Genomic DNA, 15,391 nt, shown 5'->3' with positions numbered 1-15,391 from the left:
GGAAGACTTCCGAGCCCGAGTCATAGTGGAGATGACTTCAGGAGGAATGCCAGAAGTCGTCAAGATCCAGGACTCAAGAGCCACGCCGTCAATCTGAGAGCCGCAGAATTCTGGCGGAAAAACGGACCTTGTGAGAGAAGGTCTGGGCGGTCCGGGAGATGCCACGTCACCTCTACGGACAGATGGAGCAGGTCTGGGTACCAAGCTCGCCTGGGCCAGTCTGGAGCAATGAGGATGACCCGACGGCCCTCCATTCTGATCTTGCGCAGGACTCTGGGCAAGAGAGCTAGAGGGGGAAACACGTAAGACAGACGAAACTGGGACCAATCTTGAACCAGCGCGTCCGCTGCAAAGGCTTGAGGATCGTGGGAGCGAGCACCGTAAACCGGGACCTTGTTATTGTGTCGGGATGCCATTAGATCCACTTCCGGAGTGCCCCACTTGCGGCAGATTGACCGAAACACTGCCGGATGCAGAGCCCACTCGCCGCTGTCCACGGCCTGACGGCTGAGATAATCTGCCTTCCAGTTTTCTACGCCTGGGATGTGGACTGCGGATATGGTGGACTTGGAGTCTTCCGTCCACTGAAGGATGCATTGAACCTCCAATATTGCCAGGCGGCTGCGAGTCCCGCCCTGGTGATTGATGTAGGCAACCGCTGTCGCGTTGTCTGACTGGACTCGAATGTGCTTGCCCACCCACAGGTGGTGAAAGGCTACGAGAGCTAGGAGCACAGCTGATTTCCAGCACATTGATCGAGAGGGCTGATTCGGACGGAGTCCAAGTGCCCTGTGCTCGGTGGTGGAGGTATACTGCTCCCCAGCCGGATAGACTGGCATCCGTGGTGAGAATCACCCAGGACGGGGCCAGGAAGGAGCGTCCCTGAGACAGAGAGAGGGGCTGAAGCCACCACTGAAGAGAGCCCCTGGTCTGTGGCAACAGAGCCACCAACCTGTGCAAGGAAGAAGTCAGCTTGTCCCAACAGCGGAGAATGTCCAGCTGCAGAGGACGCAGATGGAACTGGGCAAAGGGAACCGCTTCCATTGACGCCACCATCTGACCCAGCACCTGCATTAGGTGCCTGATAGAATGACGGCGGGGCCTCAGCAGAGAGCGCACCGCCAGATGGAGGGACTGCTGTTTGACTAAGGGCAGCTTGACAAGTGCCGGCAGAGTCTCGAACTGCATCCCTAGGTACGTGAGTTTCTGGGTCGGAGTCAGAGTGGACTTGGGCAGATTGACAAGCCACCCGAATTGAACAAGCGTGGCGAGAGTGAGCGAGACACTCCGCTGACAGTCTGCACTGGATGAAGCCTTGACTAGAAGGTCGTCCAGGTAAGGAATCACTGCCAACCCCTGGAGGTGCAGAACCGCAACCACTGCTGCCATGACCTTGGTGAATACTCGAGGGGCCGTGGCTAACCCGAAGGGGAAAGCCACGAATTGGAAATGTTCCTCTCCGATTGCAAAACGTAGCCAACGCTGGTGTGAAACTGCAATTGGCACATGCAGATAGGCATCCTTGATGTCGATGGATGCCAGGAAATCTCCTTGGGTCATTGAGGCAATGACTGATCGCAGAGACTCCATGCGAAAATGCCGCACCTGAACATGCTTGTTGAGAAGCTCGAGATCCAGGATGGGCCGGAAGGAACCGTCCTTTTTGGGGACTAGGAAGAGATTTGAGTAGAAACCTCTGAACCGTTCCCGGGCGGGAACCGGTACAATTACTCCGTTGGCCTGCAAGGATGCCACAGCCTGAGAGAAGGCGGCGGCCTTGGAGCAGGGGGGAGTTGACAGAAAAAATCTGTTTGGCGGGCTGGAAGAGAATTCTATCCTGTAGCCGTGGGAGATGATATCCCGCACCCACTGATCGGAGACGTGTTGAAACCACACGTCGCCAAAGTGGGAGAGCCTGCCACCGACCAAGGACGTTGCTGGTTCGACCAGATAGTCAAGAGGAGGCTGCCTTGGTGGCAGCAGCTCCTGCGGACTTCTGTGGACGAGGCTTCTTGCGCCAGTTAGGCTTCTGGTCCTTGGCTGAGTTAGTGGACGAGGCAGAGGGCTTAGAGGACGACCAGTTAGAGGAACGAAAGGAACGAAACCTCGACTGGTTCCTTCCCTGGACAGGTTTCCTGGTTTTAGTCTGTGGCAAGGAAGTACTCTTCCCGCCAGTAGCTTCCTTAATAATTTCATCCAGTTGTTCACCGAACAGCCTGGACCCAGCAAATGGGAGCCCAGCAAGGTACTTCTTTGAAGAAGTGTCTGCCTTCCACTCTCGAAGCCTCAAGATCCTGCGGATAGCGAGGGAATTAGCCGAAGCCACCGCAGTGCGGTGAGAAGCCTCCAGCATGGCAGACATGGCGTAGGATGAAAAGGCTGAAGCCTGGGACGTTAAGGCAACCATTTCAGGCATAGAGTCCCTAGTGAGGGAATGCATCTCCTCTAGAGAAGCAGAGATGGCTTTGAGAGCCCACACTGCTGCAAAAGATGGGGAGAACGAGGCCCCTGCCGCCTCATATACAGACTTGGCCAGAAGGTCAACCTGGCGGTGTGTGGGAACCCTTAAGTGAGGTGCCATCAGCCACTGATACAACTGTCCGGGCTGAGTCTAGACACCGGAGGGTCTACCTTTGGTGAGTGAGCCCACTCCTTGACCACCTCTGGTGGAAAAGGAAAACGGTCACCAGAACCACGCTTTGGGAAGAGTTTGTCAGGACAGGCTCTGGGCTTGGTCACAGTGGCCTGAAAACTGGAGTGGTTAAAGAACACACTCTTTGTCCTCTTAGGCAAGGTAAACTGGTGCTTTTCTGCCAGAGAGGGTTGCTCCTCTGATACTGGCGGATTGAGGTCCAGTACAGAATTAATGGACGCAATCAAATCACTAACATCTGCATCACCCTCGGTCAGATCACTGGGGCACATGGAGGTAGCGTCCGAGCCCCCAGTAAAGACATCCTCCTCGTCCTGCGAGTCAGCTCGTGAATCAGAGCCGCGGGACGAGGAAGGAGAGGGGACCCTGCGTCTCCTTTTAGGAGGACGGGGTCTGGGAGCAGATGAAGAATCCTCTGTGAGCTCTGCAGAGCGAGCCGTAGCAGCAGAGGCGCTCTGAGAAGGGGGCTGATGCATGCTCAGCAGAGTCCGGGACAACTCTCCCATGGAGTCGGCAAAGGACTGGGAGATAGACTTAGAGAACAATTCTACCCAAGCCGGGGGTTCAGCCACCGGGGCCGGAGCAGCCGGAGGGACCACTGGGGAGACTCCAGGCTGAGGCACCACCATGTTAGAGCAGGCATCACAATGTGGATATGTGCTCGGTTCAGGCAGTACGAGCTTACATGCAGTGCATATTGAGTACAGCCTTGCTCCTAGTGTGAGACATGCTGCCGAGGTGGGGGCTCTGAGCCAGAATGACCCCCAGAGAGTGTATAAGAAGGTCCACAACCGGAGGTTGTGGCTTACCAAACCGTTTGTGTGCCCTCCGGATCCCACAGCTCGGACCCCCAGACAGATTATGCAGAGATGCTGCAGCCAGCGCCGATCGGTATGAGAACGCTGATAAAATGGCGCCGGAGCAAGGAGAGGGGGCAGGGCCTAGTCAAAGAGCGGGATCCGGAGGGCCAAGGAGATATACAGGGGAGGGAAACATCTCCTCAGAGAGGAGTGTCCTCCCCTGTGCCGAACGGCCGGTGCCGCACTGTCCCTCTGCATGACTGACATGCAGGGGCAGTGAAAACGAAACTAGGCCTCAGGCGAAGCCGGGGCCTAAATTTTACAAAGCGGCCAGGTGAAAACCAGAGAACCGGCCGGAAATGTCAGAAAAGTTAAATAACACACTCTCCCCAACAATAAAGTGCAAGGGACCCCCCGACAATAACGTCTCAAATACTTAGCGTGTGAGACGCAGGGCCAGGTCCCTGAGGGATGAGTGCTCCGTCCGGCAGGATCCTGAAAGGGCTGCGGATGGAGACTGGTCTCCTGCAAGGCAGTGAGAACTGTGCTGGCTCCCACTTCAAGCCAGAGCCAGAGGGATGGTGAAGGAGCGCGGCATGTAAGGCTCCAGCCCTGAAATCAACCTTAACAACACCGCCGACACAGTGGGGTGAGAAGGGACATGCCGGGGGTCCAGGCTTGGACCCGCTTTTCTTCCAACTCTTTAAAATCAAAAATCAGATGAGAATGCATGTGTGGATGTGTGCCTCCTGAACACAAAGCATTGAACTGGCTATATCTGGTTATCCAGGGAGATATCGGAGGGAGGAGCTACACTTTTTAGTGTAGTACTTTGTGTGTCCTCCGAGGCAGAAGCTATACACCCATGGTCTGGGTCTCCCATAGGAACGATAAAGAAAAGCTGTTCATTTTACAAACTTTACTTGCTTGTGTTTCAAAAGCTATAAATCCGATCTCACAACTAAAGGTATGTGTAGAATCAGCATGATAGTGCCAGTACAGCACTGGCTTTAGGTTATATAGGAAAATACTGGTGATTGGTGCACTTTAATAGCCAGTGTCAGCTGAGAAATCTCCAAGACATGGGCAGTGTTTTAAAAATAATAAAAAAAAAAAAGTAGGGCAAGAAATCAAGAAAGTAATTTTGTATTTATAGATTAGTATAAAGTCAAAGCTGTATTCAGTGTGCTTTTATCCCCTTAGAGCAGCAATTTTTTTTGTATTCTTGCTTGTTTGTTTACCTCACTTTCTTCCAAGAGCAATAACTTTACATTTCTTCTGACAGGTATGAGGGCTTGTTTTTTTGTGGGACAATTTGTAGTTTTGAATGACACCATTCAATTACTGAAAAACGAGAAAAACTACATTCCCATGGATGAATGGTGGCAAGAAAAAAAAAAAAATGGCAATTCTAAAGTTGCTTTGTGCTTTGCTTTTAAGGCAAACATCCATTATGGGTTTGATTTTTTTTTTGTTTATATTTTACTTTTTTTAAAGTACTGAAAAAGAACTCAGAAGTTTAGTATAAAAGAAGGGAATTTTGTTTACTTACCGTAAATTCCTTTTCTTCTAGCTCCAATTGGGAGACCCAGACAATTGGGTGTATAGCTATTGCCTCCGGAGGCCACACAAAGTATTACACTTAAAAGTGTAAGGCCCCTCCCCTTCTGGCTATACACCCCCAGTGGGATCACTGGCTCACCAGTTTTAGTGCCAAAGCAAGAAGGAGGAAAGCCAATAACTGGTTTAAAGACCAATTCAATCCGAGGAAACATCGGAGAACTGAACCATACCACATGAACAACATGTGTACCCGAAAAAACAGAAAAACCCCGAGAAAACAGGGCGGGTGCTGGGTCTCCCAATTGGAGCTAGAAGAAAAGGAATTTACGGTAAGTAAACAAAATTCCCTTCTTCTTTTTCGCTCCTAAATGGGAGACCCAGACAATTGGGACGTCCAAAAGCAGTCCCTGGGTGGGTAAAAGAATACCTCGTGATAGGGCCGTCAAACAGCCCTTTCCTACAGGTGGGCAATCGCCGCCTGAAGGACTTATCTACCTAGGCTGGCGTCTGCCGAAGCGTAGGTATGCACCTGAAAATGCTTGGTAAAAGTATACAGACTCAATCAGGTAGGTGCCTGACACACCTGCTGAGCCGTAGCCTGGTGCCGTAATGCCCAGGATGCACCCACGGCTCTGGTAGAATGGGCCTTCAGCCTTGAGAGAACCAGAAGCCCAGTAGAACTGTAGGTTTCAAGAATTGGTTCCTCGATCCCCCGAGCCAGGGTGGATTCAGAAGCTTGCGACTGTTTACGCCGACCAGCGACAAGGACAAAGAGTGCATCCGGGTGGCGCAGGAGCGCCATGCGGGAAGTAGAACCTGAGTGCTCTCACCAGAACCAACAGATGCAAATCCTTCTGAAATTGATGGACTGGACGAGGACACAAAGAAGGTGAGGTGATATCCTGATTGATATGAAAGTGGGATACCACCTTAGGGAGAAATTCCGGAATCGGACGCAGAACTACCCTGTCCTGGTGAAGGACCAGGAAGGGAGATTTGTATGAGAGCGTTGCTAGCTCGGAAACTCTCCTAAGAGACGAGACCGTTACTAGAAGGCCACTTCCCGAGAAAAGCGGGAAGGGAGACCTCTTTCAAAGGCTCGAAAGGCGGCATCTGGAGAGCAATTAGAACCTTGTTCAGATCCCAGGGCTCTAACGGCCGCCTGTACGGAGTGCTGAGAAGACAAACTCCCCGTAGGAACGTGCGTACCTGAGGAAGTCGTTTCTGAAAAAATACAGATAGCGCTGAGACTTGTCCCTAAAGGGAACTGAGCGACAACCCTTTTTCCCAACCTAGATTGCAGGAAGGAAGGAAACATAGACGATGCAACCGGCCAGGGAGAAACACCCTGCGCCGAGCACAGAGATAAGAATATCTTCCACGTCCTGTGGTCAATCTTGGCGGACGTTGGTATGCTAGCCTGTCTCATGGTGGCAACCACGTCCTGAGGTAATCCTGACGACACTAGGTTCCAGGACTCAAAGCCACACCATCAGGTTGAGGGCCGTAGAATTCAAATGGAAGAATGGCCCTTGAGACAGCCAGTCTGATTGGTCTGGTAGTGCCCCCGGTTAGCCTACCGTGAGGCACCACAGAACCGGGAACCACAACATCCTCGGCCAATCTGTAGCGACGAGGATGGCGCGGCCGCAGTCGGTCCTGATCTAACGCAGCACTCTGGGCAACAATGCCAGAGGTGGCACATAAGGTAGCTGGAACTGCGACCAATGCTGAACTAAGGCGTCTGCCGCCAGAGCTCGATGATTGTGAAACCGTGCCATGAAGCTGGCACATTGTTGTTGTGCCGTGACGCCATTAGATCGACGTCCGGCCTCTGTCAGCGGCGCCAGATCTCCTGAAACCCGTCCGGGTGAAGAGACCATACCCTTTCGGCCACACCCCGGCGACTTAGGAAGTCAGCTTCCTAGTTTTCCACGCCTGGGATGTGAACTGTGGATATGGTGGATGCCGTGTCTTCCACCCACATCAGAACCTGCCGGACTTCCTGGAAGGCTTGCCGGTTGCGCGTTCTTCCTTGGTGGTTGATGTATGCCACCGCTGTGGAGTTGTCCGACTGAAGTCGGATTTGCTTGCTTTCCAGCTGCTGTTGGAAGGTTTGTAGGGCAAGATACACTGCTCTGTGTTCAAGAACATTGATCTGAAGGGTGGACTCTTGCTGAGTCCACGTACCCTGAGCGCTGTGGTGGAGAAAAACTGCTCCCCACCCTGATAGACTCGCGTCTGTCGTAACTATCGCCCAGGATGGGGATAGGAAGGACCTTCTTTTTGACCATGAGGTGGGAAGAAGCCACCACCGTAGAGATTCCTTGGCCGCCTGAGAAAGAAAGACGACTCTGTTGAGGGAGGTCGACTCCCCGTCCCATTGGCGGAGAATGTCACATTGTAGTGGACGCAGATGAAACTGCGCGAAAAGAACTGCCTCCATTGCTACCATCTTACGTAGGAAGTGCATGAGGCGTCTTAATGTGTGCGACTGGTTCTTAAAGAAGAGATTGCAGCCTGTAGTGAATGCTGTTTGTCTAGCGGAAGCTTCACTATCGCTGAGAGAGTATGAAACTCCATGCCTAGATATGTTAGCGATAGGGTCGGGGTCGGATCTGACTTTAAAAAGTTGATGATCCACCCAAAACTCTAGAGAGTCTCCAGCGCAACGTTCGGGCAGTGTCGGCATGTTTCCTAAGAGAGTGCCTTGACAAGTAGATCGTCTAAATATGGGATCACAGAGTGACCCTGAGAGTGCAGGACTGTGACTACTGCTGCCCTGACCTTGGCGAAGACCAGTGGGACTGTCGCTAGCCGGAAGGTAGAGCTACGAACAGAAGGTGTTCGTCTCCTATAACGAAGCGTAGAAACGCTAGTGCTCTGGATCAATCGGCACGTGTGGATAAGCATCCTTGATGCCTAATGATGCTAGGAAATCTCCTTGGGACATTGAGGCGATGACATGGCGGAGGGATTCCATCCGGAACCGCCTGGTGTCCACGAGCTTGCTGAGCAGTTTTAGATCCAGAACGGGACGGAACGGCCCGTTCTTATAGGCACCGCAAATAATTTGGGGTAAAAACCGTGACCTTGTTCCTGAAGAGGAACGGGGGTCATCACTCTTTCTGCCTATAGAGTGCACCCTGTTTGCAGAAGAGCAGCGGCTCGGCCGGGAGGTGGAGAAGTTCTGAAGAATCGAGTTGGAGGACGAGAAGTGAGCTCTATCCTGTACCCGTGAGACAGAATGTCTCACACCCAACGGTCATTGACCTATGGCAGCTAAATATCGCCAAGGCGGGAGAGCCTGCTACCGACCGAGGATGCGGAGAGAGGAGGCCGCAAGTCATGAGGAAGCCGCCTTGGAAGCGGGTTTTCAGACTGTCTCTTTTTTTGGGCGTGACTGAGCCCGCCAAGAATCTGAGCTCCTCTGATCCTTTTGAGTCCACATTGGACGAGGAAAAATGGGACCTGCCCGAGCCTCGAAAAGACCGAAACCCCGACTGCCTCCTGCTCTGTTGGGGTTTGTTGTGTCCGGGCTGAGGAAAGGATGAATCCTTACCCCTGGACTGTTTAATGGTTACATCCAAACGCTCACCAAACAGTCGGTCAGCAGAAAAAGGCAACTGGTTAAGCACCCTTTTTTGGAAGCAGAATCTGCCTTCCATTCACTTAACGAGCAGACCAGGCTCTGCTTAAAAACACGGAGTAGCGGAGGCTACTGCCGCACGGTTCGCAGAGTCTAGGGCAACCTGAATCGCGTAAGAAACAAATGCAGACATTTGAGAGGTTAAGGATGCCACCTGCGGCACAGATGTACGTGTAACCGTGTCAATCTGTGTAAGACAAGCTGAAATAGCTTGGAGTGCCCCAAGGGTGAGAATGCTGGAGCCAACGGTGCGCCGACAGCCTCATAGATGGATTTAGACCAGAGATCCATCTGTCTGTCAGTGGCATCTTTAAGTGCAGCTCCATCTCCCACTGCAACTATGGATCTAGCTACAAGCCTGGAGATTGGAGGATGCCGCTTGGGACACTGGGTCCAGTCCTTGACCACGTCAGGGGGCAGGGATAACGTGTATCCTAAGCCGTTTGGAGAAGCGCATATCTGGATAAGTGTGGTGTTCCTGGACTGCCTCTCTGAAGGCAGAGTGGTCCAGAAAAATACGTGAAGCTGACTCCTCCACTGGAGGAGCTGGGTGAGAAATAACCAACATTCTATTGATGGACGCTATAAGATTATTCACTATGGCGTCACCATTAGGTGTATCCAGATTGAGAGCGGTCTCAGGATCAGAATCCTGAGCCGCTACTTCCGCCTCATTACACAGAGAGTCCTTCTGCTAGGACCCTGATGAAACCGAGGGCCGCTCATAGTGAGCCCGCTTAGGCTGTCTGGGACTGACGTCTGTGCAGAGCCGTGACTCTGGGATGCGTGTGACATTCCCGGAGCTGTTAGTTGTTCACACTGAGGGGGGCCATGGATCAATGATTCAACAGTGCCCATGTTGTGAGAGACATGTCCGGACTGCTAGGCTTCTAGTATCATAGCCATAGTCTCAGAAAATCTGTCAGTAAATACTGCAGACACCGTCCTCATCCTCTGGCCATTAGCAGAGACTCCGGCTGAGTTGGATACAATGGGGGTCTATGTAACCTGCCGGCCGTATAGCCGTACATGCTGTACCGGCTGCATAGAAAAACATGTGGTTCTGCACCTTTGTTTTACACAGAGAATATGCTGATAACTCCTCCGCACAATCCAGGAGGGTATATACAACGTGCGACCAAACAGTGCAATGTATATAGTACAAGCATATCTATAAGTGCACTTCTGCACTAGTGGGGTTAGCACCACAGGTGCTGCTTAACGCCTGTTGCAGCGATTGTGTGACTATCAGAATGCCAGGGTCTTCCACACTTGTCTCTGTATCGTACAGAAACTGACACTAATGGCTGCCGGCGTCCTGTGTAGAGAAGGAAGCCGTGGGCGTGCCTGAGAAAGTGCGGGAATCCGGTTTCACAGTGCACACAGTGAGAGGGGTGGAGTATGCAAAACATACTCCAGCTCTCAGCGCTGCTGTGCTATGCAGCGTCACGCCCCTACCCTGACTGTCAGGCCTGTGGGCGGTAACGAAGGGAGACTAGGCCCAGAAGCCGGGGACTCGAGTTAATAAGCGCGGCCGGCATATCAGTGCTGGCCGGCGCGGAAGTCCCCGGCGCACCACAAATCCCAGCGGCGCCTTAAATAAAAACGGCAGCGGCGGTTAGCGCGGTAGTCACCCAATACACTAACACACCCAGCAACGCTGTGGTGTGCGATGGCACTAGTGCGGACAGCGCCGCTGTCCCTGGCGCACTAACACACCCAGCAGTGCTGCCGTGTGTCTGCGCGGTCCCCACAGGGACACAGAGTACCTCCATGTAGCAGGGCCATGTCCCTGAAGATACTCCGCTCCATGTCCAGCAGATACCAGGGGCTGTGGATGGAGCACGGCCTCAGTGCCTGGAGACCGATAGAATCCCACTTCACCCAGAGCCCTGTAAAAAGGGATGGGGAAGGAAGCAGCATGTGGGCTCCAGCCTCCGTACCCGCAATGGGTACCTCAACCTTAACAAACACCTCCGACATGAAGTGGGGTGAGAAGGGAGCATGCTGGGGGCCCTCGTATGGGCCCTCTTTTCTTCCATCCGACATAGTCAGCAGCTGCTGCTGACTAAACAGTGGAGCTATGCGTGGATGTGTTGCCTCCTTCGCACAAAGCACAAAACTGGTGAGCCAGTGATCCCACTGGGGGTGTATAGCCAGAAGGGGAGGGGCCTTACACTTTTAAGTGTAATACTTTGTGTGGCCTCCGGAGGCAATAGCTATACACCCAATTGTCTGGGTCTCCCATTTAGGAGCGAAAAAGAAAATTAAATATTGCTGGGGGTCATTTTCACAAGACATGCAACATTTTTGAGTCAATGGAGTCTTGCTTTTTGCTGGCGGCGAGATGACCTAATAATTAATGTGTTGGAGTACATACAATGATTTGATCGCTTCTTATTGGATTTTTTAAAGTGGTGTGGTGCCCGAAAAACCATAGTGTTGGTGCTTTCATTTTTCTTCTTTATGGCATATACGGTATGAGAATTTTTATTCTTTGGTAGACCAGACATTTACAGAAGTGGCATTAATGAATATGTTTTTCTTGATCTATTTTTAATGGTGAGAAAACTGTGGATTTTTCTGGGGTAAACACATAGGATCGTAGATAAAAGGTTTTATTCTGTTTCCTATGACCTGCATGTCCATATAAATGGCTTAGGCCGGTTTCACATTTGCGTTGTGAGGCATCCGTCACAGTGCGTTGTGTGACGCATGTGACTGATGCATTGCAAATAGTGAGCTAATAAAGGTAACGGATTCCTTTAAAAGAACGTTTTGTTTTGTTTTTAATGTTTCGCCGGGAAAGGAGATTTGCAGTCAGGAGGAGAGAGAGGTGACCGCAAATTCCCTGAGTGACTGCAGTGAGCCGTGCGATCAGCGCTGCCGTCACTCAGGTGACCCGTGGCCACAGCTGAAGTCCTCCACCCGAGAGCTGTGTCCGCGGGTCACCTGAATGAGGGCACAGCTAATCGTGCGGCTCACTTCAGTTGCTGTGTGGAGCTGATAGAGAGCGGTCGTGTTCTACTGCCACTCCTGTCAGCTTCATGTAGCAGAGCTGAAAGCGTCGTGGGACCTCTGTGGATTACGCCGGACCTGGAGGGGTATTTGGGGATTAATAAAGTGGTGAAAGAGGGTGTTTTTTTTGTCTTTTATTCCAAATAAAGGATTTTTTCGGGTGTTTGTGTTTATTTACTTTCACTTACAGGTTAATCATGGAAGGTATCTCGGGGAGACGCCTGCCATGATTAACCTAGGACTTAGTGGCAGCTATAAGCTGCCATTTAACTCCTTATTACCCCGATTGCCACCACACCAGGGCAATTCGGGATGAGCCGGGTAGAGTCCCAGGACTGTCGCATCTAATGGATGCGGCAATTCCGGGCGGCTGCTGGTTGATATTGTTAGGCTGGGGGCTCCCCATAACGTGGGGCTCCCCACCCCGAGAATACCATCCTTCAGCCGTGTGGCTTTATCTTGGCTGGTATCAAAATTAGGGGGGGAACGCACGTCGTTTCTTTTAAACTATTTATTTTACTGCACGATATAGACACGCCCACCGGCGGCTGTGATTGGTTCCAGTGAGACAGCTGTCACTGAGCGTGGGGGCGGGTCTGACTGCAACCAATCATGGGCACCGGTGGGCGGGGAAAGCAGTGAGTACGAGATGGATTAATGAGTGGCCGTCATTTTCAAAAGAGGAAAAGCCGCCGGAGCTTTGTGACAGCCGTGCAGCGCCGCGTCGGTGATCGGTGAGTACGAGAGATGGGGGGGGGGGGGGGGGGAGAGAGACCAGGAGCAATTTTTAACTATTTAGATCGTTCTGCTGGACATACCGAGTAGAACGTGACGGGAACAGTCAGCGAATTCCGCAGACACTTGCGTTACAGTGCGTCGTCCATACAAGTCTATGGAGAATAGCGCAGTGCGTTAATGGCCTGCGCTATTCTCCATAGCGGCGGATTACACTGAACGCAGGTGTGAAACCGGCCTTAGAAGGGCTGATCCAAATAACAGATTCCATTAAATAGCATTCCACCTGTAGTAAAGGTTTCATTGGCAAAAACATAGTACAGTGAAATCTTGGATTAAGAGTAACTTTGAGAGCATTTTGCAAGACAAGTAAAGCTTTCTAAAAATTTGTAACTTGGTTTAAGAGCAATGATTTACAATAAGAGCCAACACTCAGCATGCACATACTGTATTCTGTATACAGTATACCATTGTATTCATCAATGTTACCCATTTAAATACATAAGACAACCCCTTTGGATATTTGAATGCTTTTTTCCCCCCATCTGTGTATAACAAATTTGTTATATTTGCAAATTTAAAGTAATAAAATATTACATACCTCCCTGGCAACATCTTTGCTATTTCTGCCCAGCGATTGCCAAGAAGCTTGTGTGCTTTACAGATAATACGATCTTCCTCTTCAGTCCATGAGGACTTCTTCACCTCTGGGTTGAGGTGGTTATGCCAGCGCTCTCGGCACTGCTTACCCAACCTTCCCTTCAGCTGCTTTGCAATGAGTGTCCAGTGCTTGGTTCCATACTTCTTCACCAGCTCAATAACCTGCATGAATAGGGGATCATGTAATAACACCAGGGTGAGTGATTCAGTATGACGACACTTCTGTGATCTTGTCTTAGTTACTAATGCACAGACAACTCACCTTCTCATCTTCCTCTTTAGTCCAAGGTCCTTTGACGCGGTCAGGATGAAGAACTCTGAGCCATCGGTGCTGACATTGCTGCTCTGTCCGATTCTTATTAAAAGAGGAGATAAAAAAAAATAATGTGTAACTTTATAGAAGGCATAAAAGAATATGAGAAATCAAAGAACTGATGGGTAATGCGCTTATATGACAGGAGGGCATTTGCTCAGAACTACTCACATGCATGTGGCTGGATATATATTTCCATTCACCCTGTCCATATGTTTTCACCAAGGCTCTCAACAGTTCATCCTGGTGAAACAAAAAGTTACTACAGGGCGTGTAATTACCGTATTTTTCCGATTATAAGACGCACTATTCCTCCCAAAAATTTGGGAGGAAAATGAGGGGTGCGTCTTAAAATCCGAATATAGGTTACCGGGGGGGCTGTCTGTGCGGCAACCGGGTGCCTGTGTCTGCGTGCGGGCAGCCGGGTGCCTGTCAGTGCTGGCTCCCTCTCTGTCCTGGAGGCCGGCTGCCTCTCTCTGAAGGTGGGAGGGCGGCCTGCTGGCTGCCACTCTGTGCATGTGGGCAGGTGGCTGTGCGGTGAGTGTCCCAGTTCAAATGATGGAGCCGGGAGTCAGCGCGTGCGCAGATTGAGCCCTTCGATGAGAGCTCCATCTGCGCATGCACCACTCCAGGCGCCATCATTTGAACCGGGACCACGGACACTGGGACACTCACTGCGCCAGTCTGCTCCACTAATGACCCGCCGCTGCTGCCTCCACTGACACCATGGACCCGCCGCTGCTGCCTCCACTGACTACAGCCACTGACCCACTGCCGCCAGCACAACCTCTGCCTCCTGTGACCCGCTTCACTACCACTGCTGCCCCCCTCCGGTAAGACAACACCGGAGTACAAGACGGACCCCATTTTTATTTTTTTTTTCTCTCTAAATTTGGGGTGAGTCTTATAATCTGGTGCACCTTATAAAACGAAAAATACGGTAGTTTATCCATCCATAGGGCGAAAGTCATTTCTCCATTTGAAAACTTCTGATTTTTAAAAAGCAGGAGACAAGGGAACTAGAGATGGGACCTCGAGAAGGGATTGAAAACACCAGACCACAGGAGAATTAAAGTCAGCCTTGTCCTCAGGTTTTGGCCACTGCACTTTAACCACTGGCACCAAGCACCATACAATTATAGTGGACATACAGGAGCCATACCCACCCCATATACCACCTTGGATAAGTTTGTCCAGGCCTGGTGTAAAAGGAAGCCCAAAACTCACCTCCTCTTGGGTCCACTTCACCTTCACTCTATTCTCCCTGTGCTCTGGGACATCCGAATCTGTGTCCTGATAATGCAAGTCTTCCAATTCATCACTGCCGAAAGAAAGGGAACTGTAAATTTATATCAGAGCCAGCAGCTTTTTGCATGTGCAAGGGCATAAGATACATGCTGCAATAGCAGACACATTTACAGGTTTGTCTCCAGGTCCTAAATGAGTGAAAACAAGCAACAATGCAATTAAAAGCACCACTCCAGCATTTTCATTTTTTTCAGAGCTGTAATAGTGCTTTTAACCAAATAATATATTCACCCTCCGGTGTTTTCACCTTTTTTTCTAAGTCACTTCAGTCCATCAGCGCCATCTTGTGATCACATATTCTGACTGGTTGGAAGTCTGAAGTTACACCACAAGCTTTCAATGCATCTCTATGAGGGCCACAACGAGGTTCTCATAGACTTGAGTTGCAGTTCATTAAAGCCTGGAGGTGCCGGCAGGTAACAAACTGGAAAAGACCAACAGGAGTGGCGCTGAAAACAGATGAAGACGCTGGAGGACGACTATAAGACCGAGGGGCAGGGGATTTAGATTTATAGCACCATTCTAGCTGCAAAATAAATTACCATATTTTTCGGATTATAAGACGCACTTTTCCTCCTAAAAATTTTAAATAAAAATATGGGGTGCGTCTTAAAATCCAAATATAGCTTACCTGGAGGTAGAGAATTGGCGCAGGCAGCTGGCCGCCCTCGGTGCGGGCAGGCTGGTCGTTC

General features: G+C 50.9%; 1 protein-coding gene across 3 annotated transcripts in view; it reads right to left on the bottom strand.

Annotated features, from left to right (window-relative positions):
• Nucleotides 1-15,391, bottom strand: part of MYBL2 (MYB proto-oncogene like 2) — a 70,953-nt gene that overhangs the window by 47,609 nt on the left and 7,953 nt on the right. For 2 of the 3 annotated variants that reach the window (XM_075347550.1, XM_075347552.1), the window contains exons 2-5: nucleotides 14,619-14,712; nucleotides 13,563-13,634; nucleotides 13,341-13,433; nucleotides 13,020-13,240 (exon numbers count right to left, since the gene is read on the bottom strand). In XM_075347550.1, coding sequence (XP_075203665.1) covers nucleotides 13,020-13,240; nucleotides 13,341-13,433; nucleotides 13,563-13,634; nucleotides 14,619-14,712 — 480 coding nt within the window. The remainder of the gene's footprint in view (nucleotides 1-13,019; nucleotides 13,241-13,340; nucleotides 13,434-13,562; nucleotides 13,635-14,618; nucleotides 14,713-15,391) is intronic. The other variant, XM_075347551.1, reaches the window with a different exon arrangement.

Source organism: Anomaloglossus baeobatrachus, chromosome 5 (genome assembly GCF_048569485.1).
Source record: "Anomaloglossus baeobatrachus isolate aAnoBae1 chromosome 5, aAnoBae1.hap1, whole genome shotgun sequence".
NCBI lineage: Eukaryota > Metazoa > Chordata > Amphibia > Anura > Aromobatidae > Anomaloglossus > Anomaloglossus baeobatrachus.
This window is presented reverse-complemented; position numbering and strand designations above follow the sequence as displayed.